This window comes from Tyto alba, unplaced genomic scaffold, assembly GCF_018691265.1.
Source record: "Tyto alba isolate M040663 unplaced genomic scaffold, T.alba_DEE_v4.0 Super-Scaffold_19, whole genome shotgun sequence".
In the NCBI taxonomy this organism is placed as follows: Eukaryota; Metazoa; Chordata; class Aves; order Strigiformes; family Tytonidae; genus Tyto; species Tyto alba.
In genome coordinates, this window is record NW_024881281.1 from 6,942,369 (window position 1) to 6,966,492 (window position 24,124).

Below are 24,124 nucleotides of genomic sequence, written 5' to 3' on the forward strand. Positions count from 1 at the left end.
GAAACCTTTAGCGCTGCCTTGCCATGGTGTTTTCTAGGGAAATTGATGAACAGTACAAAAGGGAAAAAAAAAAAAACCAAACCAATCATTTGCAGATGAATTTGAAGAGTATTAAAAAAAGCTCTTATGTCAAGAAATTATATGCAGTGGATTGAAATGTAATGCTGCAGCTGGTGAGGCTGGGAAGGGAGAAGAGAGCTCAGCCAAGAACCCGGGAAGGCGAGCCCCGGTGCGGTGGCACCAACCACTGTCCCCATGGGACAAGGGACACCAGGTTCCCAGTGCATTAGGATGGGGACTGGGATGCCACTTGCAGAGGCATCAAGGTGCTTTTCCTGCACGTTTCTCCCAAACCCCACCTGCTTTCTGCCCAACCGTGACATTTCAGAGCTCACCATGTATTGCTGCATCACTGTCCTGTCCTGGGGCTGTCAGATAACTGAACACATCCCATTAACAAAAAGTTAACAATTTGAATCAGGCCACAAGCCCTCTCGGCCCAGTGCAAGAGCAGATGCTTGAACTACAGGTGCCAATAAAAGACCCCAGGTTCATCCCGGCTAATGCCCTCTTTCCTTGGCAGGCAGCACAGGGAGCTAAAAACTTGAAGGTCCTTTTAGGCCCAGTAAAAATATCTTTAGTCCAACAAGCACATATTTAAAGCCTTTAACATGTCTCCAGGAGTTAACTTTCACTATATGTATATATATAAAAATATATACATATATAAAGTGTGGGAAGAGCTGGGAGGGCACCCCCCCACATGCTCGCTGCTGAGCTGGATAATTTCAACAGCTCAGACTTTCTATTTTTGGATGCCTTTTTCTCGACAGCATCTGGTCTGTAACAAAAGGGTTTTGGTCCCTGGACCGACATCCCGTGACGGAGAAGCCCCAGGGACTGATGCAGGATGAGATGTGAGGTCAGGGAGCTGGGCTGGCTCTGCCGCCCCGAAGCAGCCGCCAGTTTTTGTGCAGAGGAGCGAAGGGCGAGCGCTTGGGATGAAGGGGGTGGTTTATCCCAGAGGAGTCCTGAGGACAGCACAGGGGTTGCGGATGGGCAGAGCTCTCCTTGGCCAGAGCACAGCTCACTGCTGGTCCAGGGGGTTTAGTCTCAGGTTTAATGAGCTTTCCTCCACTGCCAGTGCTCTGCAGTCCCCACAGCCCATCCCCAGGGGAGCAGGTTGAGTTAACTGAGGCACCACCCACACAGGGGATGGCTGACCCCATCCGGCACCCTGATCTCATTGTGGAAACCTCTGGGCTAGCAAAGCTCTCGGTAAAGCAAACCTTTACCCTTAATTTCACGTAAGCACTGCAAGGGTCAGAGACTGAGGCCAAGACAGAGCCCAGCGAGAAACTGCTCCTCTGCCAGCTCCTCCACCCTGAGAACACAGCAGAGCAAATGCTGCAGAGGAGCTGTAAAAACACCCCAAGCTCCAGGAGCAGCAGTTGACGTGTATTTTAATTCTGTACCTTTTAAGAGGAAAAAGCCAGCCAGTGCATAAAGAGCAAACCTGGCAGGAGGAATCACCCTGCTTCAGAAACACAAATGTACCAGATCCCTAACGTGCTGCAGCACCCGAAGCCAATGGGAGCAGCGGTGAAGATGCCCAGTTAGTCATTTCCAGCTGGGACCGATGGTTTGAGCTCATCCCTGTCCCCCTGTGCTGATATCCCAGGCTGAAGCCCCACTTCACGGCCCCACTGCTGCTCCAGCTCACAACAGACATCACCATCCCGTGGCCACATCTGGCTGGGAAGCGATGGGGCATCTGTGATTTTTTTGCAGGGAGAGGTGCAGTGCTTCTCAAGAAAACAGATGGGTTCAGTGGGTTTTTTTCTTTTAAATTCTTCTTTTTTTTTTTTTTTTTTTTTTTTTTTAAATGAACAATGAAGTTTCTGCTTGGTCCCATAAAAGAATAGGGGTGGGCGATTCCTGCCAGCTTTTCTCTCACAGCTTGGCAGGGCACTGAGCGGGAGCTCAGTGGCACCAAGCACTAATTGCACGCAGGGGGTCGGGTGGTGAAGCTGCCCACTAGAAGGAAGACAAGGGGTGAGATTCACAAACAAGAGCAGCTTCACACAGCAGCAAGCTGCGCTCAGTGCCGAAGCTCATCCGAGGTGACCGAAGGGACCGGTGCCACCACTGCCACCCTCCTGCACCCAGGCACTGCCTCCCCCACAGCTTTCAGCACCGGCTGGGTGCTCCCCTGAAGCATCACCCACCTGCCTGCCCAGGCTGAGTGAGGCAGAGATGCTGCGAGAGCCGTTTGGAGGATGCTCTTTAATCCATCGTGTAGCAGCCAGTGCAGCCGCAGCTCCTGCCGGGCACTGGGCCCCGCTGGGACTGTTTGCAGCATCCCTGGCCCTCCCTGCAGCTCTCTTCCCAGCTTCACTATTTGCATCAAGTCCTTCCGGATGATTTTTTGGCTTTCCCATCTCTTTTCAGATGTTCTCTCACCCTGTTTGGCTGGTTCTCAGGCTGGCTTTATTGGCTGGCTTTATTTTAATTAGCTTTAAAATTTAACAGCATCTCTGCTACCTTTAATGGTTGTTTTTATAAACACTAAAGTTAATAAAATAAAGATCCTTAATGCAGAGGGAAATTAATTTAAGCAACATGTGCAGGGAGACTCTTGCTCATGGCAAGCAAAAGTTCTTGGGGCTTAACAAATGTTTCCTAAGTGCTCATTGCATTTTAGTTGTGCTTTGGCCACAGCTCTGATTTTTTCAGCACAAGCATTTCTTTTTGCTCAATAAAAACTTTGCAGCAGGATTTCTTTCTGTGGGAACAGAAAATATTTTCTCTGTCAACGTCTTCAGCAGCTCCAACCTAAACAATGCTGCCATCAACTCCCTCCAGGATGCTGGCTGGATCCCAAACTGCGCCTCCATAGGAGCCCTTTGGAAAAGGGGGGTAACATGACCTTCCTCTCTCTGGGAAGGTTATAAAATATCATTCATGGTTTTAAAAAGTACCTTGGGCTTCTTTAGAGAATTCCCTGGGCTCATCTGGGGGTGTGTGAGGGGGTTGGATTCATCCAAGCTGCTGCTGAAATACTTTAAAGAGCTTTAACATCCCAAGGACAACCAGTTCTCTGCCTGCCTTGACCCAAGCCTCCCCCCCCCCCATTTTACAAGATCTCACCTGGGAACAGGGATCCCAGTCCCTGATCACTCAGTGCGGCATGGGGAGGGTTGGGTTATCAAGCTGGTGGTGAGGAACCAGTGTCCTTAGGGCAGGATCTCACCGCCCAGATGAAGGCATTGGTCTCACAGGCAAGGAGGAGGTACGGCGCTCATTTGTCCTTTGGTGGTTTTCCAGCTCCCTGCCCCGCTCTTCCCCTGTCCCTGCCCATGTCCCCATCAGCTCTACCGCAGCGTTCACTTCAGGACACAAACTAAGTCTTCCCTATCAACACCAACACCTTGCTGAAGCAGAAAGGCCAGTTTCGGTGTCCCCAAGTTGCCCTTTGAAAACTCTCTTGCTGGGATAACACCAAGTGTTGCCCTCTCCATGTTTTTCTCCAGTCACAGGATGCTCCTGCACATGTTGCTGTCTTGGTGCTGAGGTCGGGAGAGCAACATCCATGTACTCCAGCTCAGGATCTGCTCCCGTGATTGCACCGTAAACACAAGAGGAACCTGTGTAATATAGGTTTTCTGCATAAACACAACACTCTGATTGCCATTAAATAAATTACATGAACTGCTTTTCCAGAAAGCATGACTATCCCCTGCTGAAGGGGACCCAGCCTGGCAGCCCACCCGCAAGGGAACACGCCTTTGGCTTCATGGCTCAGCTCAGCCTTATCCTCAGACTTGATCTTGTGCCCAATTCAAGAGCACAGATGTTTTAATTATAAAGTCATTTAATCACACAGCTCAGCTCCCCCTTACCTCTGCTACAAGCGATGAGAATGATGTGCAGTGTATGCAGGACATGCTTTCATGGTGGGGTAATTCTCCAGGGTGCAAGGCTGTGGTGTCTGGCAACTCCTCACCTTATGAAATTCCTAACTTGGCTCTTTGTAACGAGCAACCTCCAAGCGTTCACCACGATATACAAGTACATAGGCACGTTGGGATTGCTGCAAGAAGTGGACACCCCCGTGCCCAGGAGGACCCCCCTGCACCGTGTCATGGACACCCAGGTGCTGGTCCCAAAGCGCAGGGAAAGCAGAGGGCTGCAGCCTCCTCATCTGCTCCTAGATGTTAATACAAAAGGCTCCTTTATCTGTCAGGATGCACAAAGATGTTAAACAAGCCCTTGGGCAGTGCTCCTGGTGTCAGCCTCTCCTCAAGCCCCGAGCGACAGCCCCGGCTGTGCCCAGTCGATCGCTCACCTCGGGGACCCTAAAATAACGGCCTTTGGCCAAAGAAGAAATCAAGGCAGAGAGAAGAAAAACAACTTATGTGAGGCCACAGGCTGGTGGCAGAGCTGGCATTTGCTGACTCAGTCTGGCTCCAAAGGCCCTATATACCTCTCCTCTCCTTTCGCTGGTTGGGAGGTGTTGGAGACCCGATGGAGAGCTCTCAAGGTGGCAGTCCCCTCGCTGCTCCATGCAGCCTTCCATGGGCATCTCCCATTGCCAGGACAGCCACCACCCGTCCTGCCACGCCAGCTCTTCGCTCTGCATCTTCCACCCCAGTGCTGTTCATCTGTGGGGAGTGAAAAAAAAATCTCCGACAACAAAGAACTGACCTCTGGAAGCAGCAGGAGCTGAGTATTAGTGCCTGCCTGGTCCCTGTGCCATCCTAAAAGGACAATAGTTGTCACTCAGATTTAAATGTAAGGTTTTATTTTTGTAGGTCAGAGCACGAAGAGGCAGCTGCTGCTGCTTGCTGGGTGGTTAACTTGTGAGCATTGCCTGCCTGTGCTGGAGAGGAGTCAGCAGAGATATTTCTGTAAGTCCTTCTCAATTACCAGGAACATTTCATAACTGCACATGTTTTTATCAGTGAGGAAAAGCTCAGGGGGCAAGACACTATCTGTTATTTAGACCAGCTGGTACAACTGGGAAAAAACAGGCAAGTTTTCAGGCACAAAAGATCTTCATGCTCCTTCTTCAGTCTGACTTCTGAAACAGCCTGGTATCCCCTTTGCTGTGGGAGCTGGTACCAGGAACAGGCTGGAAAAGGCTGGTTATGGGTAGCAGATGAAGGGAAAAGCCCCATCTTGGCCAGGCTGAGGTGTATACAGGCTCCCCCAACTCCCCTTTCCCCCTGCCAAAGCCCAAAGTGTTTCAGGAGTCGCTCGAACAACAGTAGCTCCCAGTTGAGACCGATGCTTTCGAAGCCTGTGTCTGAACACGGGGAAGCAGACTTCATGCCTAGGAAGTGAAGTGAAGCATTATCTGGAATACAGAACATGCTGTTCACACACTGTGGTGTCAAAGAGCTGCAACCCCAGGGAGGCAGAGGCAATAAAAAGTTTAGTCATAGGAAATACAATACAGAAAAATTTTTGTGTTTCAAAACTGGGATCCAGAATAATCCCAGTTTGGGCTGGGTTAATTCACACGTGGCTTGACTTGGAGGGGCCAAGCACAGCCAGCATGAATGAGTGAATGGTGCTGTATTTCAGGGCAGATTTAAGGCAGTGGAGAGGCATCACAGATTACTTTGGCCCATGGAGTAACATTAAGCAAAACTCATGAGAAAACTGTGGTTAAGATCACGCTGAAACACCATATGAAGGACATATCCTTCATACCAGAGGAGCCTCTTTTGGAACAGACTCAATGCACTGTCAGTCGTAGCTGCAATGGGCAGGACACATTGCTAGTGCAGAGCAACTTCATAAATCCCATTTCAGCCTTAAGCAACTGATGAAACCGCAGGCACAACACAAAACCCTGCTGCGATCCCTGCAAGATTGTCCCCTTCCCTCTTTGTCAACATCGCAGAAATAAAGTGTTTGGACTGTGTCAGAGCCCCAAGCACCCACCTGCAAAGGGGCCACGCTGCACGAGGCATGGATGGAAAGGGGGACAAGGGAGAAACCCGCAATTTGCTGCATCTCAGCTGTTAACAAGAGCAGCTTTTGTCTCTGCGCTGAACAAGCAAACAAACCCATGGCGAGTCCACAGCGGGAGGAAGGGGAAGCAGACTGACAGAAACACTGAGGCTGGACGGGAGCTCTGGAGATCACCTCGTCCAACCTCCCCAGCCCAAACAGGGTCAGCCAGGTCTTCCTCCTTCAATTATCAGTTGGGAGAACACACTTTCAAGCAGGACAAAAAGCAAAGCACAAATTAAGCGGCCTGCAGCTCTCCCTGCTCCCTCCCAGCTCAGCCTCCAAGACAGGTCTGGGACCAGCAGGAATTTGCTCCAGGGCACTTGCTGACTTGGGTCTGAAACAACTCTGCTGCACTCTAGTTAAATTTCTTAACTTTATTTTTACTAAGGTATGACAGTTTCAAAACTATGGCCAGTTGGATTATTCTTCATGTGTCAGGGGTCTGCTAGGGCTACAGCAGCTGCAGACATCCACCCCTGATGCTGTACCCTGATGTGACTCGTTAATTATTTTAGGGCATGATTTCTCTACCGGTGTAAGTCAGCCTGGTTTGGGTGACTTCAAAAGCAATAGATTGTCTACTAGAGATTTTAGCAAGGAAAAAGTTATGTACAGAACTGTTTGTGACAGGATCTTTTTAACATTTGTATGAACACTTTAAACTTCAGGAAACTCTGTAGATGTTATTTAACCCTTTCAGCACACTGACACCTTAGGCTTGAATGCCATTTCCATGCACTACTTCCATGTTTAAAGATAACCTTCAGATGAAAACCTGCTTCAGAAAACCAGAACTCCAAACCTTTGGGGTTTGTTTTTTCTAATTCAGACTACACACATTTATCTAGTAAATATGACACACAAATACAGACGAACAAAATTTTGGTCCCTGCAAGAAAAGGAGAGCTTGTCAAATTTTGCATTTCAGTGGTGGGCAACAGCCTCATACACGGCCCTGCCACAGTGTGACCATCACTGAAGCTGCTCAGCCCATCAGCAGGGATTTCCTCTATCTTCTACAAAACTCTGTGCAGACGTCTGTTGCCAATGTACCCATTTCCCTTTCCCAGCACCCGAACACAGACAGGTAGGAGTGGCAGCTCTTTCTCCTCCCATAAACCAAAACTTCTTGCTAATAAAACCTCTCCAGCGAGGACTGTCAAACAGTCCTAAAGAGAGCTGCCCTGCTTGGGCTTGAATTTATGAAAAGAGAAGCCACAGCACCCCACAAACAGCTTGAAATCTCAGGTAAATTCTGGCAGCTCGTTCCCCCTTTCTCCCAGAGGGGCACCGACTGCACAAGAGCTGCCCTAAGCAGAGCTGTCAACCTGCCGAGATCCGCGGATGCAGAAGTGAGGAACACAGAATAAATGAGAAAGCTAAAAAGAATATGCACTTCTGAAATATTCAGCAAGTGCCAAGTACTCTGCCCTTTTATTCTCAAAAGTACAGACTGAGCTTTTAAGCGCTCAATACGCACATGTGCTTTCTTGCACACGATGCATCAGTGCCGCTCCCTTCGTGCCATCTTGTCCCCTTCAAAAGAACTAGCAGAGTACATTTATTGTGTTAGGTAACTAAGGGGTTACGAAAACAAAAAGCAGCCTTGGGAGACAGGCAGATCTTCTATGTAATACACAGGACACCGGAAAAATGGTATCACATCAGCAAGATGACATTTGCTTTCCATAAACCATTTCTGAGTCTCGGGCTGCCAAAGAGCACACCCAAGAGTAAACAACACAACACGAAACCTGCTCTCAGAGCCAGAGTAAATCCTCACCTGTACTTACACAGCCAGAGACCACAGCGAGTAGATTTAAAAATTATTTCCTGATGTAACACAGATGTCAAAATTCCGTATCTCTTCAAATGTTACTTACTATTGCATTTTATGGAAATTATAGCTTACATATCTTAACTGAGACTGAACAAGCTATCCATGCATTTGCACAAGTTTAATATATGTATCCATCTGGAATTGATTTTGATAAAAAGGTTAAATACAATAGCAAGTCAACGAGTTCTTGTATTTTGTACAATGCACATACAACAGAAGACAACATGGATGCTGGCAGAAATCCATTATGATAACAAATTAGCAATTCCCAAGATGGAACATCCAACTTCAGAGATCTGTTAAAATATTCTTGCTAGCTAAAGATATTTGCGATCTGGTTCCATCTGCTTTTCATAAGTTTAGGACATGCTTCAGTAACTTAATTTTAGAAAGAGATGGATAAAAATGTAAACACTTGCAGCCCAAGGCCACAGCATGTCAAACAGCACCTTTACTCCTAAGAGTAAAAATGCTAATTTTAAAATTAATCGTATGTCATTCTGTAATATGACCTACTTATCTCTTTTGTTTTGTTGCACATTTAGAGAGAAAAATATACACTGATGTATGACAAAAACCACCAAGGACTTTCCCCCTCTAACACTACATTTACCCAGTCAAAATGTATCTTTAGTCTCCAGCCTTGGAATGCATTTAATACAAGATAAATTGTCTCTAAGTGGTAACAAATATATTTTCCAATAATTTCCTTTCCTCTCCAAACATCAAAGAAGCTTAAAATACCATGGCAAAGCATATCATAAATCCCCCTGACACTGGAAGTTATCACTCCCTTTCATATACAGCACAACTAAAGCTCAGAAAGTATAAATTCTTTGCATAAAAACACAAAATAAAACCATGACAGAAGTAGGGAAAAAAAAGTCAGACATTCTGATTCAAGGTCTTATACCTTGTCTATAAACCACAAAATTTCCAGGATGTACTTCAAACTTTATTTTTATTTCCAGTACATTACAATAATTATAAAAGAATGGCCTGCAGTCATAGTATAAAACTAGTGCTGTGTGTAACTCATGACTTTATGTATATATAGGTATATATACACAAAAGATTTATTATAATCATCAATGTTTTTAACATTAAATACTTGATCCTGAAATCTTTAATCAGACAAAAGCTCAGTACACAGAAAAGTCTGCTTCAACCAGGACTGATTCTCATTCTTCTAAACCAGATTATGACTTCACTTCAGTGTTGACTCATTCATTTATTCCACAGTTAACAGCATGTTCACAAGACCGACCTGTCGATATATAAACACTGGAACAAACATTCAAGGGGAAAGTATACACCTCATGCCTAAATGTTCTTCTGTTTGTATTACTAAGAGCCTTAACATTTGAGTCCAGAGCCTCAACTGCTGTAAACTGGTCCAACTCAGCTGATTTCAGTGGCAATACATTGATTTAGCTGATGATCTGCATCTCTCTTTTGTCAAGTACGGACTGTCAGACACCCTTGAGAAGAGTTACCCTACCTACAGGTCCTCTCGCTTCCATGATGCCAACAGCCTACTTTAAATTGTCTGGCCAGATTCCAAGCAGTTCTTGTACATTTCTCTATGTTCTGATCACTGAAAACAGCCCTTTTCACAAACTGCTCCAGAAGTTGGCTTTGTATTGTAGACCGTATTCTGAAAACCAGTTGGGCAATGCAAAACCATATGAAAGCAATTGTAATTATAGTACTGCTGTGATAATTAAAACACAGCCAGCTGTATATAAGCCTATTCAAATGTACAGCTGTTACATGGGTAATGGAAAAAATACAAAAGCTTCAGATTCTGTGCCTCATAATTTTTCAGACTGCTGCATTACAAACTCTGTTACTACCATCCCTGTTTATGACAAAATGCTGAAACAATAGTGTCCTTTTCCATGCTTTCTTGTAAACAATTGCTTCCCTCATCACCTCTGAGTAATAAAAATTGTAACATATTTTACAATGATGTCCAATACAAGATTAAACTGGTATTAAGTAAAAAAACCAGAAAAACATTAGCTGATTCTCTTCTGCTGACACTGTTGCCAGCTTTGGTCTAGATGCCTCCTATGCTTGGTCACCTTTGTCTTCGGTTGCCATTGCCGAGTCTCTCTGTTGTTCTTCTGGATCCCCTGGAAGAATACTGGTGACTGTCTGGAGAAGTGACTCAATTTGCTCTTCTGTTAGCCTTTCCTCACTTTCTTCTACCATCTGCAGGTCAAAAAACAATTCATTGTAATAATTAAATCCATACTTCCTACCTTGTTTCCAAACAGAAGGACTCAACTAATTGGGAAATACTATTCTCAATGGATGTAAGACATAGTCTGAGCTCATTACAAAAGCATTCTGCAAAGTAGAATTCTTACAATATTAAAAAAAAGAAAGAAGAGCTCCATTGTTACCCACTACAATTGGCACTCCATAATGAGACCCTGCTTTCTTTACAACAAAGAAAACAACACACTCAGAACACGGTTTCCTCCCTGACTTCTCCTAAAGCCTCTCTCAACCTACACATCAGCATCCTGAGCCAGGCTTTTCATTCAGCTCATGTACGGACCCACCTTCTCGACCTATTTTCCTAAGCTCTTACGCTTTCATGTGAGAACTGAAATGAGATAAACCGAGAGTGGTTACCTGAACCTTGATATCTTATCCAGCACCTAGACTATAAGTAATCAGGGCATAAAAGAAGTCATCTAATCCTACAGTAGCTATATTTTATTGGAATTTGCTTGGATTGTGAGATTCCTGAATATAAAGGCATATAAAAGCTCTGAGCATCACAAAACATGCTGTCATGAATCAACAATAAAATTCTGTAAGGTTAATTAGGGACCTACTCTCACCGTAGAGCTGTGGGAACTCTTACATCACTGCTACCAGTATAAACAACTGCCCTAATTTATAGGCAGCTGTTAAAAGGAAAAGCTTGTGAGAGGACTGGAAAAGCAAGCCAAAAGAACTCTTCAAACGCAAATGAAACCAATTAGGATTGCGGAGTTTGAGATTTTCTTTTTTATACAAAGTCCTTTAAAGTGTCCTTTGAAGAGGGGTGATTTATATTAATTATAGTTCCAAGTCAACGCAGGTTTAATCAGTTCTAGCTATAAATTGTCAGCTATTCAGATGCATCTTGCCTTCTAAAAAGCTGAGTGGTATATTCAATTAACTTTTTTTTCCCTTCAATGTCCTATGAGCCCTCTTTGCACAATCTGATCGTCTTTCATCAGCCATTATCCACAGATCCTTGATGAGAGGCAAGCGAGCACACTAGAATCCACTCATGTAGCAAAAGGCAGGCGGTGAATATCCATTTGTAAATGACTGTTTCTGGGGACATCCTGATCAAAGGATGCATTTCTCTGTGGAGCAGCTTTCCAAGTACAGTTAGTTCAAGAACTGTAGGACCCTGGCTTGGAAAACAGCCCTAGCTCTCATTACCACCAGCTGCTATACTATACACTATGCATTAAAATATACTGAAAATCCTCCTAATGTTACCCTTCAATGTAAGCAACTGCTGCAGCTACTGAAGTGGTACCAGATAATTGCCTGCTAGGCTGCATTTCAGAGGAGATCATCTCAGCAGCTTGACTAGCATGCCTTGGAGCATCAACTTTATACAATAAAGTATGTTACAGAGTGTACATGAGCTCTTGGTTGTTGTCAGTACTGCTGACAAAGCCATTACTCTACAGATGACCTGTGCTATTCGATTTCGTAGAGGATTATCAGCCTAGCTTTTAGACTGGATTACAGTGTTATTAATTACTGTTACATTGAATTTTAAAGGTGACAGCCCCATAGAAGCAGGAACCATACAAAGAAAAAGCCCACAGCCTTTGGACAGGCAGTATCACTTAAGGCAGAAAGAATGATTTATCTCTTGGTGGCCAATGTCTCCTGCATTCGTGACCATCCCAGTGCTTTCCGATCTCCAGAAAAATGGCACCTTGCCTAGTTCAGATTTGGTTTACTGGATCACATGAAGTTCACCTCTCTTTCCCATTTAAATTTTATCCCTATGTATCTAATTTTCCTTTATTCTCCAAATACTTTCTCCTTTAGGTGTTTGCTTCAGGCAGCCAGAGTTATACACCCGGATTTGATCAGCATCAACTTTTCTCAACTTCTGTAGGCAGAATATTCTTACACGAGTGTCTTATCACTGTTTCTTATGTGCTCCTTAGTGCCAAATGAGGAATGACCCAACTCCCAATATGCACAATCATGTTGATGTCATTTGTACTGGCTGAACATGGAAGCCTGCAAGACTGACAAACTGCAGATACAACTCGGGACATTGACAGATGAGCTCTGGTAATTGCTCTGGCAGTTTAAGAAATCACACATTACAAGAAAGTTGATGAATGAAAATAGTGTCTCATGTTTCAGATGCTTTGGAGCTGTAAGTGATGCCTCATTAAACTGTTGAGAAAAGCATCTTTAAAGAAAGATGCCAGATACTGCACTGAGAAGTGGGTAATGTAGCTCCAAATTCCCTCCTGCTGACAGATCTGTAGCCTCTGCCAGTGGGAAGCGGTAATTCCATAAACTACTGCAGCAAATTCATCAAGGGTTCACCTCTCTGTGCCTCCATGCATTCTCACTGCCAGCTCTCACCCCGGGAACTACTGATAGACAAAAATCTACATTTAGCAGGACGGACAGCTTATTATTCAAGCTGATGCTTCAGCACTATTTCGTTGTGATACTATTCAAGAGTTCAAAGGATCAAAAGCGTAAGCTATAAAAATCAATTTTTTTCACTCTTCAGGGAAACAGCCTGAACAGCAACTTAAAAGCAATTAGGTAGCTGCAAAGAAGCACGCCAAAAGCAAAAATTCAAAAATTAAGCACAGAGAGCAATGGAACTGTCCTAAAGGAAAACAAATATCAAGGGAAAAAGAAGGGTCACTCAGAGGCACCTATTCTAGATTCAACAGATGTTCACACAGTCTTCTGATTTACAACTATAAAACAAAATACCTTTGCTACTAATAGTACTGGGAAATAATATTATGATGCTCAGAAGAGAAATTGTGTGTAAGAAAAAGCATAAGAGGCAAAAAGAAACAGGCACCTTCTTTTCCAGTAAGAATTTTACCAATATATGAAAAAACATCTATCAAAAAGCCTTGCTAACCTCTAACTTGCAATTGGCTGAAACTGCTCAAGCAAGAGATTCAAACCACAAGCAGTCAGGAATGCAAAGTTTATACAAAAAAAAACCCCAAAAATGTAAATGTTTCTAATAAGCATATGACATAAGAAGTTTACATTGGCTGTGCCACACACACCAAATGGAAACACATTATCCTCACAGATGATGCCATGTGCAAAGTGCTGGGTATCGCTGACCAAAGCTCCACTGAACAGTGTACTTTCAATAATCAGGGATTTGGGCAAGTAACAGTAACACAATTTATAGATAAAAAGCACCCTGATGTGCAGCAAGACAAGCATGCCTCCTTCTCAGGGCTGAGAGCAAGGATTTTCTTTAAACGAACACAAGGGAAAGACAGTAAGCCATGTCAGCTATGCTGCTTCTCATAATAAGCAATTCCCAAGCCATTACTGCTTTTCAGCATTCAAGCATTCAAGTCTATACTATCACAAAATAAACTACAGTGCTTTTGTAGCAAATGTCAGAGTATATCAATGTCATTCCTACATATATACAGTATATATTTTCTATGAAATGCAACTATGTCATCAAGATCAACTCAGTCAAGTCAGGCCTCAATAATAACTTCTAAAACTGTTACTAGTTTGAGTGAAATAAACTATCACTGCAATATATTCATACAGTAAGCAATTTTCACATTTCATTCCCCCTCCCAGCTAATCCTCTAAATATAATCTACAAGATGACCAAAGAAGGAATCAAGGAAGGAAGCAGGAAAACTTTATTTGGTAACTTAATTGGCATAACTTTCTTACAGCTAAGAAAATGGAGGCATGTTCCCCCTGCAGCTAGTATGTATTTTTCAAGCCTGAGTACCTAGAGTTGCTTCTTAGTTTAGTGATAAATGTACAGATAAAAACAGCCAGATCTTCAGAACTGTGGAATATATACAAAATATTCAGATGGCAGCTGAACCCACAGTACTGCTCGCCTTTGAGAGCAATGCTACATTTATTTACAAGACTAATAACTGATTTTTCACCTGCTAAGCCACAGCTTATGTATTGACTTCATTCCAAGTATTCAAGAGGTCCAGCTAGCTTAACTGGACTTTAATATTAAATTAGGCAAACATTTACTAAATGGAGAATACATGGATAAGAAAAGGATGCCAATTATGTTCTGACTCTCCAGATACACCTATGCACGGGCTTTCTGACACAGCAAAATGCACCCAACATCCATCACTGAATCTTGCTACAAGAGAATGAAAAGACAAATAGCTCACCAACTGCAGAATTAAACACTGGCAGATGCCTTGCTCAGTAATGTAACCACTACCAGGAACCAGAGCTGTGCTTATTAAACAAATGTGTATGTGGAATATTTTACTACCATGCAGCCTCTCCAGCTGCACTTTTTAACAGTAGCTTTTTTAAATTGAGCACTATGTATGAATTTCTCAGAGGAACAAAACAACCATAATTACCAAATCAGAATGTAGTAATAGAATTACATTAAGCAGTAAGTCACATTAAAACCTGCTGATAAATTCACATGTCAGAAAGTAATTTTCAGAAGCTTTTAAAGATTTTATCAAGAAGGCAAATCAGAAAATAACAGCTAGCCTATCAAGATAATTTCAAAGATTGAAGTGTTTATTCATAAATGTGCAAATATGTATGTTCATAGTGACATGTACACATGTAAGCACAAAATATGAACACAGACATATACATACACATGCATACTTGTCTAGATTTTTTTTTCACTTGATGAAACAAGGACAAACATTTTAGGAACATGCTTTCCCTTGTTATAACCATACCTTACTTTTTGTGCTTATCCAAGTAAAAGCAAAGTATACGAGACTTCATCATCCTCACTGTGCTTCCTTTAAGCTTTCAACACTATTTCATTTAGCCTCCTGAGACATGACAATATTCTGCAAATGTTGAAAAATAAATAAAGCCACACAGAAGAACGCTAAAAAGTTCTGAAAGAACTGAGAAACTGTCTCAAGGATAAGTAATATTTGATTGGTAACAAACCTCAGCATCACAGATCAGAACAACCTGTGAGTTAAAAGCTATTGTTTATTTGAATAATAAGCTAAGAATTCTATTTAAAAAAATAATCAGGAAGCTACAGTAAAAAAGGAAAAAGGAAATAAGGGTTCTGATCACTTCCAAAGCTATCAAGCACACAATTTAACTCCAGTGTAGGAGGTACATATTTTATGAGAAAATGACTGCTATTTCTTCCTTTGAGCAGTAATTTGAAATTGTTCATCACCAACATGCTAATAGAAGAAAAGCACATAAAAAAAAGAAGACTGAATGTTTGGATTAATGTCCCTCAGAGATAATTAACCAAGTATGCAAAGTGGAAAGCAAAATATATTGTTGAGAAAATAAAATGTTTAAATCCTCTAACGTCTCCCATTTTCCAGAAAAATACTTTACATTATTATTTTCTATTCAACAATAAAAGAATCTGCCAGGCTGGTTATGCAGAGGACATATCACGAGGTATGAAGCTGTCAGAGATGGAAATTTAGTTTTCAAAAGCACAGAATTAAAATCTACTTTTCTATTCAGAGAGGAGAATGTGGAGCAATTTGTTCATTAGAAACAGAGATGCTTAATCTTCAAACCCATCATGGTTCAGCATTAAGTAAAGCTGCACCACTGTCATGGTTAGATCAACGTCACTGGTATTTTTTTTTTCCTCCTTTGTGAATCACTGAGCCGGGAACAACATATGTTAAAGATTAAAACAGGAGGTCAAGATAGCTGCAATGCGTACAGTGTTTTACCCTGTGGGATATGAATTAGAATTTCATGCTCCTTTTGTTGCTATTGTTGTTTGAAAAGAAATCCTGGCACACAGTCCAAAAAAGACAAATATGAACAATTACAGCAATTTATGCATAAAGACTTACAAAAGAACTTGAGATCAAAAGATCACAACATAAATTTGCTTTTTAGCTTAAGTATAGTTTTATCAGAATTGATTTATTGTTTGTATACAACTAAAGACAGGGAATTTTATAGAGAGAAAGTAAAAAACCAAAAAGCTGAAAAGACAAAAAAAGCAGTAAGCAGTAGTAAATATAACTGTCCTTTCACATCAGCTATTAAAGGCCTCTTAGGCAAATTTGACTCCACTCCATGGACAGGTAGCACTGAGCAAAAGTTTGAGACATCAAAACTATCTGAGCAAGTGAGACAGAAATATCGCTTGTTTAGCATTTTGTTTAAAGCTTTATAAAAAATAAGATTGATTTGCCTATATTATATGAAGTAGTCAGAAGTTCTCACCATCATTTATTTCTGATTCCATTCCAGTAGCAACCCAAAAGCTATTGAATGGCAGGGGCAAGTCCAATGAAAGAGAATCGAGGCAATTTTAGATCTAGTATTCGCTTCCCTCTACTGCTGTGCATTGACTTGATTGCATGAAATATGTGTACGGGTAATCTCCCCACCAACATCAAAGAAGAAAATGCTGGTAGCCTCCCCTGCTCAGCATTATTTTATACTCAAAGATGCTCAAAGACGACACAGGTTTTGTGTCTTCAAAGACACTACACTGCTACAATCTCTTTCCCCTGTCCTTACCAAAACCCAAAATTATTCAAGACAGCAATCGAACAGCAAAATCATTTCCTTGCTATGGCTTCTAATCTCTGTACTTCACTAACAGAAATGGTCTGCAGTTTCCTAGCAGTTATTGAGTTGAAAAGACTTGATGTGCTTTGATGAAAGAGTAAATGTGCTACAATTTTGGGGAGGCTTAATTTAACAGCGTGCTAACGATTCAGTCAACTTAGATTACTGTAATACTAGTTTTGGAGAAACTTTCCCTGGGAATTACAGGGGCATCGCAATGGAACAGAAGAAACTGCATCCCCAATACTGCCATGACAATACAAATTCAGGCTAGTCCCTAAATGTATGAATATTACATTTTTCACAAGTTGCTTCTGATCCTTAGAGAAGGGTTACATATCAATAATGGACTGACACTAAACTAAAGTCAGTTTTAGCAATGAGTCTTATCTAACTTAGATATTCCAAGGTTTGTACAGAAACCTGACTTCTAATATAAAGATCCAAATTTCTTATACTTACCTCCTGGACTTCAAACATGACACAGGAGCAAAACTATTTTCAGTATTTTATGTATAGATAAAATAATGAGGAACTAGGTAGGGCAATGAAGGGAGGATGGAAAAAAACAGAAAAAACCACACAGTTACCTGAAAGCAGCAAAAGATTAACTGCATTTAAAGAAGGGGTAAAAAAGACCGTTTATGGCCCATAGGGGAATATGACAAATCTGTATCTAAGCACATGAAGCTAACAAAGGTATGAGATAGGCTCTACATCATTGCCTATGACTAACTTCCTAAGCAAAACTCATGAAACCCTAGTGCTTTTGGTTGGGTTGATGATCGACACTGATCTCTTCAATCACAAACCAGAGTATTAATTCCTCAGCTAGAAGCATTCTGTTATGAGATGCCTTCAGCATTATAATGTCTACTCTTTGGCTACAAAAGAAAAATAGTCCTACTGGTACCTCTTTAATCCTTCCCTTTTTTGCAGCAAAATAAGATCCTGTTACTACACAGTTTGATTTAAGGATAAGATTGTGAACAGATGTTCTTAACATAACAGATCTTTATTAAAAGAATATCCTTAGTATAGTAATCTCTATTACCATGGGATTTTGTATTCCTAAGGAGATACTTCAGAGAATGTAACCATCTATTTCTATTTAGTGACAATCCCTCTCTACAACAGAATTATGCTTAACAGATTGACAATGGCTACCTTCCATGAGAAAGTACATTTATATCCATTTCTCATTCTGCACCACTGCTCAAAATTCTGTATCCTTCATTACTCATTCCTTTTTAGTGTGTTTGGTTTTACTACAACATAAAACCGTGCCATCAAAACAACCGTGTCATCACAACTGTCAAAAAGCAAAGTACTTGATTCCTGAGCAGCAGCAAAAAGACTCGGGTTAAATATATTCTTAGTTGCAATACTGTAACTAACCTTTAATGACTGCAATGTGCATTTTCAATAGGTGACATTAAAGCAGACAGAGGTGGAGAATATGTCTGAGAGAAAGATGGGCAAGTCTCTAAGGAGGTCTCAGAGAGGAAACAAGAGTGGATTTCAAACCATGGATGTAGAGATGTGCATAAAGGGATACATTCAATCACTGACCATAAGAAAGTAATTATTCAGTTGATCTTCAAGGTTAAAGCTGCTTTCATTTAAGCTTTGAGCAGTCAGGAGCATTGCTACTTACCAGCTGTATTTCAACTGCCGTCACAGGCCTGTGGTTAAGCAACTGAAGCTTTTCTGCCCTGTTTAAAAGCAAAGCGTAGAACAATCCGCATTACTATATAATTTGAGGATTCCCTCAAATAACTGGTAAGATGCAAATACATTCCTGTTAACTTAGGGATGAAACACCACTGCCAAGAACAATTCTGACTGGGTTTGCAATGTGGTTTAATCATCATGATAATTTGGATATTTTAAATACAGTACTTTCTTGTGTGTTTAGATATACTGCTTTTGCCACTTCTAGTCTAAGGAGGCAAGGCAAAGACCCTTAGATCATTACCGTACAAGCATTAATTAACATGCACTGTTGCTTTGTTAAATGCTGTACAGAAATGATAAACAACTCAGAGATCACAGACTCTTTTGCTACAAACACATAACCACAAGAACAATTATCATACCTAAGAAGTTACAATCCACCAGCCAAATGGCAATAACTTGTTTATTCTTTAGTCCATTGCAAATGCGAAGTTAAAAAAAAAAAAAATCAGCTTGAAACCACTTGTCACATGTACAAGTGTTTAAACATGTGTCTGCAACCCACATGGTTTAAGCCAGTGCATTTTTTCATACATTATTACAGTGGGCTGAGGCCATATTTCACACATGTATCTTTGGGCAAAAATATATCTTCATCTCTGTTCCCATGCAAATCTACCTTTTCATTGTGTTTCCACAACTGCTGGGCACCATGCAGTAAACCAGATGGGGAACTGAGCTGGACTGTGAAGATAACCAACCTCTTTTTCCTAGGTTGTTTTTGACATAATTCACTGCACAATCCCACAAAGACTGGCATGATCACAAGCAGAAAGGTAGCAAAGATACAGAAAACATCAAAAAAACCTACCACCACCCTCAATCAGTGCCTGAGTTGTAAACGTATGGTCACTTACTGTGGTTTAAAAGACAAGTAGTAATTCATTAATTTATAATAACTGAAATGCTTCTGATGACCTGTCCATACTCTAAGGCAGACAGAAAGCAATTCACTCAGACCATTCAAAGAATTCAGATTTGGAGTCCTGTGCCTTCAGCACAAAAGCACTTCAATCAGTATTAGCTTCTTTTGTTTTGATTTTAGATATGAATCATGTTGTACCTGCATTGTTAATAATTCAAATTCTATTCTCCTCTGCCTACAAGGAGGAGAAGTCAGTAAAACTTTTCTGATGTTGGTACTCAAACACAATACACTAATATTCAGGGATACAGTTTAGGACCACGGAAGCCAGTGGCAAAATCCCTGATGCATTCAGAATCATCATTAAGCTCACCCAGCCTCACTGCTTTTCTGGATTCATTTTAACTGAATAGCTACTAGCTCCGCTTTTTCATCAAGAAATCACAAGAGCTCACAAATATCCACTAAAATACTTTGATCATTAAAATAGAAAAGAAGGAGTACAGAAGAGAAAATTTCATCAACGTTTTAAAATATCTGTTTGTTGGATTTTGTTTTGTTTTGTATTGTTTTTTTAAGATGTAATCAAACAAGTATGTTCATTAAATGCAAACCAAAACATTTAGGCAAGAGCTCTGCAGCTAAAAATTATTGATTTTATACCCTACTTAAATACAAATAATTCTGAAAAAAAAAGTAAAAATAGCTGTCATATGTCAGTAATGCATATTACATTAATTTCAGAAGCTCAAAACAACATAATAGCAACATGGCTAATGATCTGAGCTGATCTTTGTGTTTTGGAGCTGAAAAGCACAATAATACACCACTTCTAAAGATACAATAGATGTTTAAAAGGGTGTATGAAACAGTAACAAATGCACTTTTATAAGAAAAACATACAATTAAAGTATAATAATAATACATACCACAAGGAAAGGAACTTGAAAGGACATTTTTTGGGGAAAAAAAAAATCTTGAATGATTATTACCTGACATACAGCCTCTCCTAGCAGCCATCTATGTTTATGCAGCACCTCTTACTCACTTTCATGTGTTTAAGTGAGAAGCGACAGTTAACATGCATGATCTTCAAGTCTGTGATACAGTAGTAAACTATGATTTTGAAGAACTAAAACTTGGAATTTATTATTACTTAATGGGCATCTTTAATGCATTTTTAAACTAATTCTGAAGAGTTTCCCCCCGATTTATTGGGCCTGTTGGTAGCTTTCGGGAGAACACAGATGCTGTAATTCACAGCCTCAAGCTCTCCCGTGCTGGCATTTACAACCAACAGGTCAATGTCTACATGTCTGGAGATATTTCAGAGATACTGACCCATTTCAAATGGCCTCTGACACTGGCTGCCCTTGAAATCTAACACCAGCTAACAGCTTGTAACACTGCCAGGCACTTCAATACTTAATCATTCACGTATGAGCACCAGTACATGTTCAAAGACCAAGGTGCTTACACTCCTCATGAGAAGCCTTTGACAGGCGATGCAATGATCTGGTGTGTACATGCACACACGTGTACACGTCAAGAGACTGAATTTACTACTTAAAGCTGCAGGCAGCTGACACCCAAAGAGAATAAGGCCCTTCATTTATCCACCAAACAAGCAGCACTAGCGTAACATTTTCCTGGCTGATGTCTCCTGAAGGAAAAATCCTGTATTACCACAGATTGGATGATCTAATAGACCCTCTTCAGCTAAAATGTCCACGACTGCAAGTGACTTAGTGATGGGCTACAGGAGACCGTGGCTCAGTGAAGACAGCAGCTTTGCTGATACTGAACACTGAGCTTCATTATACCAGAGGGTTTTGTGATGTGTATTCATAGCCACAAAGAACAGAAAACAGCTTCAAAGAGATGACACGCTGACTGTTGTTTTCAGACTCAGCCTGCTGGTGACAAAACCAAAATCCTAAAAAAATAAAAGTTTTTAATCGTTCCACCTAGTCCCTAAACCATTCTGCCACCATTTTTATACAATGCTGGAAAATAATTCTAATCATGACTTTCAACTTCAAAAGAAAAGCCTGCAAGTTTAAAATGCAGCATTTGTGAAATATTAACAACTCAAAAGCACAAGCTCCAAGAAATCCTCCTACATATTCATCTACCATTAAAAAGCATACACATTTCAACATCTTGAATTTACATTTACTTAACAAACTTACCTGTTTTCTTCTCTAAATTTCAAAATTGGATAAGGGGATAAGGAATTAGAACTTCATACAGAAGAAAAAAACCCTCCATTTTAAATCAACCACAAAACGGTTCAAAATGTCTGTTTAAAAAATGAGTTCAAACATTTTGGGTACCATCCTATCCTTTTAATCTTTTCTACTTCTACAGAACCACATCAGAAGATTTTTCTCAGTTTTCAGCAGAAGCTTGCAATAAGGTGACATTTGGCACCTGGATAAATGCCAACAAGTGTGGCAGATTTCACATCGATTTCAGATTTCACAGCAAAAAAGTTATTTTTGCTGAAGAATAGGAAGATATTTCTACCTGCACATCAGCATTTGCCCTTCCAAGCAGGGCCATCAACTTACTCCTTAAAAAAAGGTCCCTAAATATGTTCTGAAAGCAAATGTGTTTTCTAAAAAACAGCAGTTATCAAATTAGTTCCTCCAGCTTGCCCACACTTATTTGTGTATCTTGTACAAAGTAGTAGCGATCACTATTCCTATTTTACAGACAGTAACACTGAAAGGGAACGATTAATTGGTGACTGCTTTAAAGGCATTGGGTTTTGGAGGTGTAAGAATGGGGAAGAGATGTGGCGTGGGAGGAGAAAAGGAAAGGCCCTTGAGACAGTACATTGCAGCAGACATTGCTATATTCTCTGAAGGCTCCACTAAATAATGCTGAAAAGGACTGTGTGGTCATGGCCCCTGGCCAGACCTTCTCCTTCCTCTTGGAGATTTTGTAGTGCCCTGAAAAGAATCTGTCCTTGTATTCATGAACTGTAAGGTGCATCCAGACTGAAAAAATACAGGAGGATGCTGAGGAGAAAGTCCTTTGTGTCAATTCTGGTATAAAATGGTATTTAAAGGCTATTTCCACTGTAGTGACTAGGTTCTCTCCTCCCTCCCGCAGAATAGCTGTTATTTTTTCTCTCTCTCCTATTAACTCCTTGGCAGCATAGGATTTGGTCTGAAATTCTGAATGCTGTGATTTTACAGATGACAAAAAGGAATCAGAATTAGCTTGGTTAGCCAGATTTATTAGAGCAGTTTGGCTTTGGAGAATCAAGGATGAAAGCCAGATATGTTTCCATCAGTGGGAATCGGTGAATACACCTTTATTTTCCCATGCTAATCACTTTTATCTACTTGGTAGCTTAATGTTTACAACAAGTGACTATTAAGAGCATGGCTGATTTTAACACTGAACTGAGAGCACCACTGTTGGCTGCTTTATTGTCAAAAAGATAAAGTATTTATAAGTGCTGCTATTTACTACTGTCATAAGTAACAAAAGGACAGAAATAAAACCTTAATATTGATGGGAGACAAGTACTGAAATCTTTTAGACCAGAATTAAACTCGAGAGCAGGTCATTTAAGGAATCAATGAGAAAAACACCCAACCCTTGTAAAACTGTAGTGAAAGACATCACTGCCATAAAAGCCGAAGTCCTAACAGAGCTGGGTAAAGAATATTTGATAACATCTGCAGCATACAAAAATCTGGCCAATTCATCTGAATGAATATATGAAAGATTTAGTGCTTTTTCCTCAAATGCTAGGAAACTGCCTGGTTCAGTGCCCGGAGCACTTGACGGAGGCGCAGAACCTGGCACTCTGGTCCTGGCTTTCAATGTTATTTGCTTTATGATCCCTGGCCAAGCACATGTCTGTGCCTCAGTTTCCAGACATCTAAAACAGAGACAACATTTTCAGCTCTCACAGGAGAGCTATGAGGATATCTACTTGTAAAACACTTCTCCCTGCTCCCAAAGCCTTACTTACAAAGACAGATTTCACATTCACGGTTTAATGAATTCGTACAAGGTTCTCACTGCACCGTGCACTCACATGTCACTTCTGAGATCAGAGCCCTTTCAAACAAGTCTTTCTTCACTTTCGCAGCAAGACATATCCCAATTCAATTCTATAGCTCTACCACATCTCCAGACAAAACATGCTATTTGACTTTTACAAAAGAACACAGTAGATACATTTTCTCATATTCTTGTTTTTCAAAGTAATATCTTTGAAATTTGTTGCTGACAAAACTTCAGAGCCAAATAAAAAGGATCGAATAGCCAAAAAATAGCCAAAGCCATATCATGCCTGTGCTAAAGAATGTAAATCTTATTTAGCCAGCGCTATTTTAAAACAGGTAGAGCTCCATCACGTTTATCACATAAAGATTACTGGCAGAGCAGGTAACAACAGAAATAAATTAAAACCAATTATACATCATGACTAAAACAATCAATTAGTGAAACTCTTCATGTTTCCTGAAGACAAGAAATACAGGACACAATGCAGAAGTTCACCTCTCAAAGATTTTTTGTTTATAAACCATTAACATTACTATAACTCATTAGGGAACAGATAGAAGTTTCACAATCAGGACCAACAGATCTCAGAAACATTATTTCAGCAAAGATGGTATCATTCATAGTATCTGCAGTTTTAAAAATCTGTACAGAAGAATGGGAGATAATTTGCAAGTCATTAAAATGTGTTATCTGAAAAATGTCATGCCTGTTTTTGATCTGCAAAGCTCCCTACTGGAAAAACTACTCAGAACATCAAAAAGGAATTAACAGCAGGGTGCAAAAAAACCAAAAGCTACATAAATTTTATCTGA

General features: G+C 40.9%; 1 protein-coding gene across 1 annotated transcript in view; it reads right to left on the reverse strand.

Annotated features, from left to right (window-relative positions):
• Positions 1-8,797: 8,797 nt before the first annotated feature.
• Positions 8,798-24,124, reverse strand: part of LOC104365776 (CGRP receptor component) — a 32,899-nt gene continuing 17,572 nt past the window's right edge. Inside the window, exons 5-6 of the mRNA XM_033003610.2 lie at positions 18,336-18,393; positions 8,798-10,081 (exon numbers count right to left, since the gene is read on the reverse strand). Coding sequence (XP_032859501.1) covers positions 9,938-10,081; positions 18,336-18,393 — 202 coding nt within the window. The 3' untranslated portion in view covers positions 8,798-9,937. The remainder of the gene's footprint in view (positions 10,082-18,335; positions 18,394-24,124) is intronic.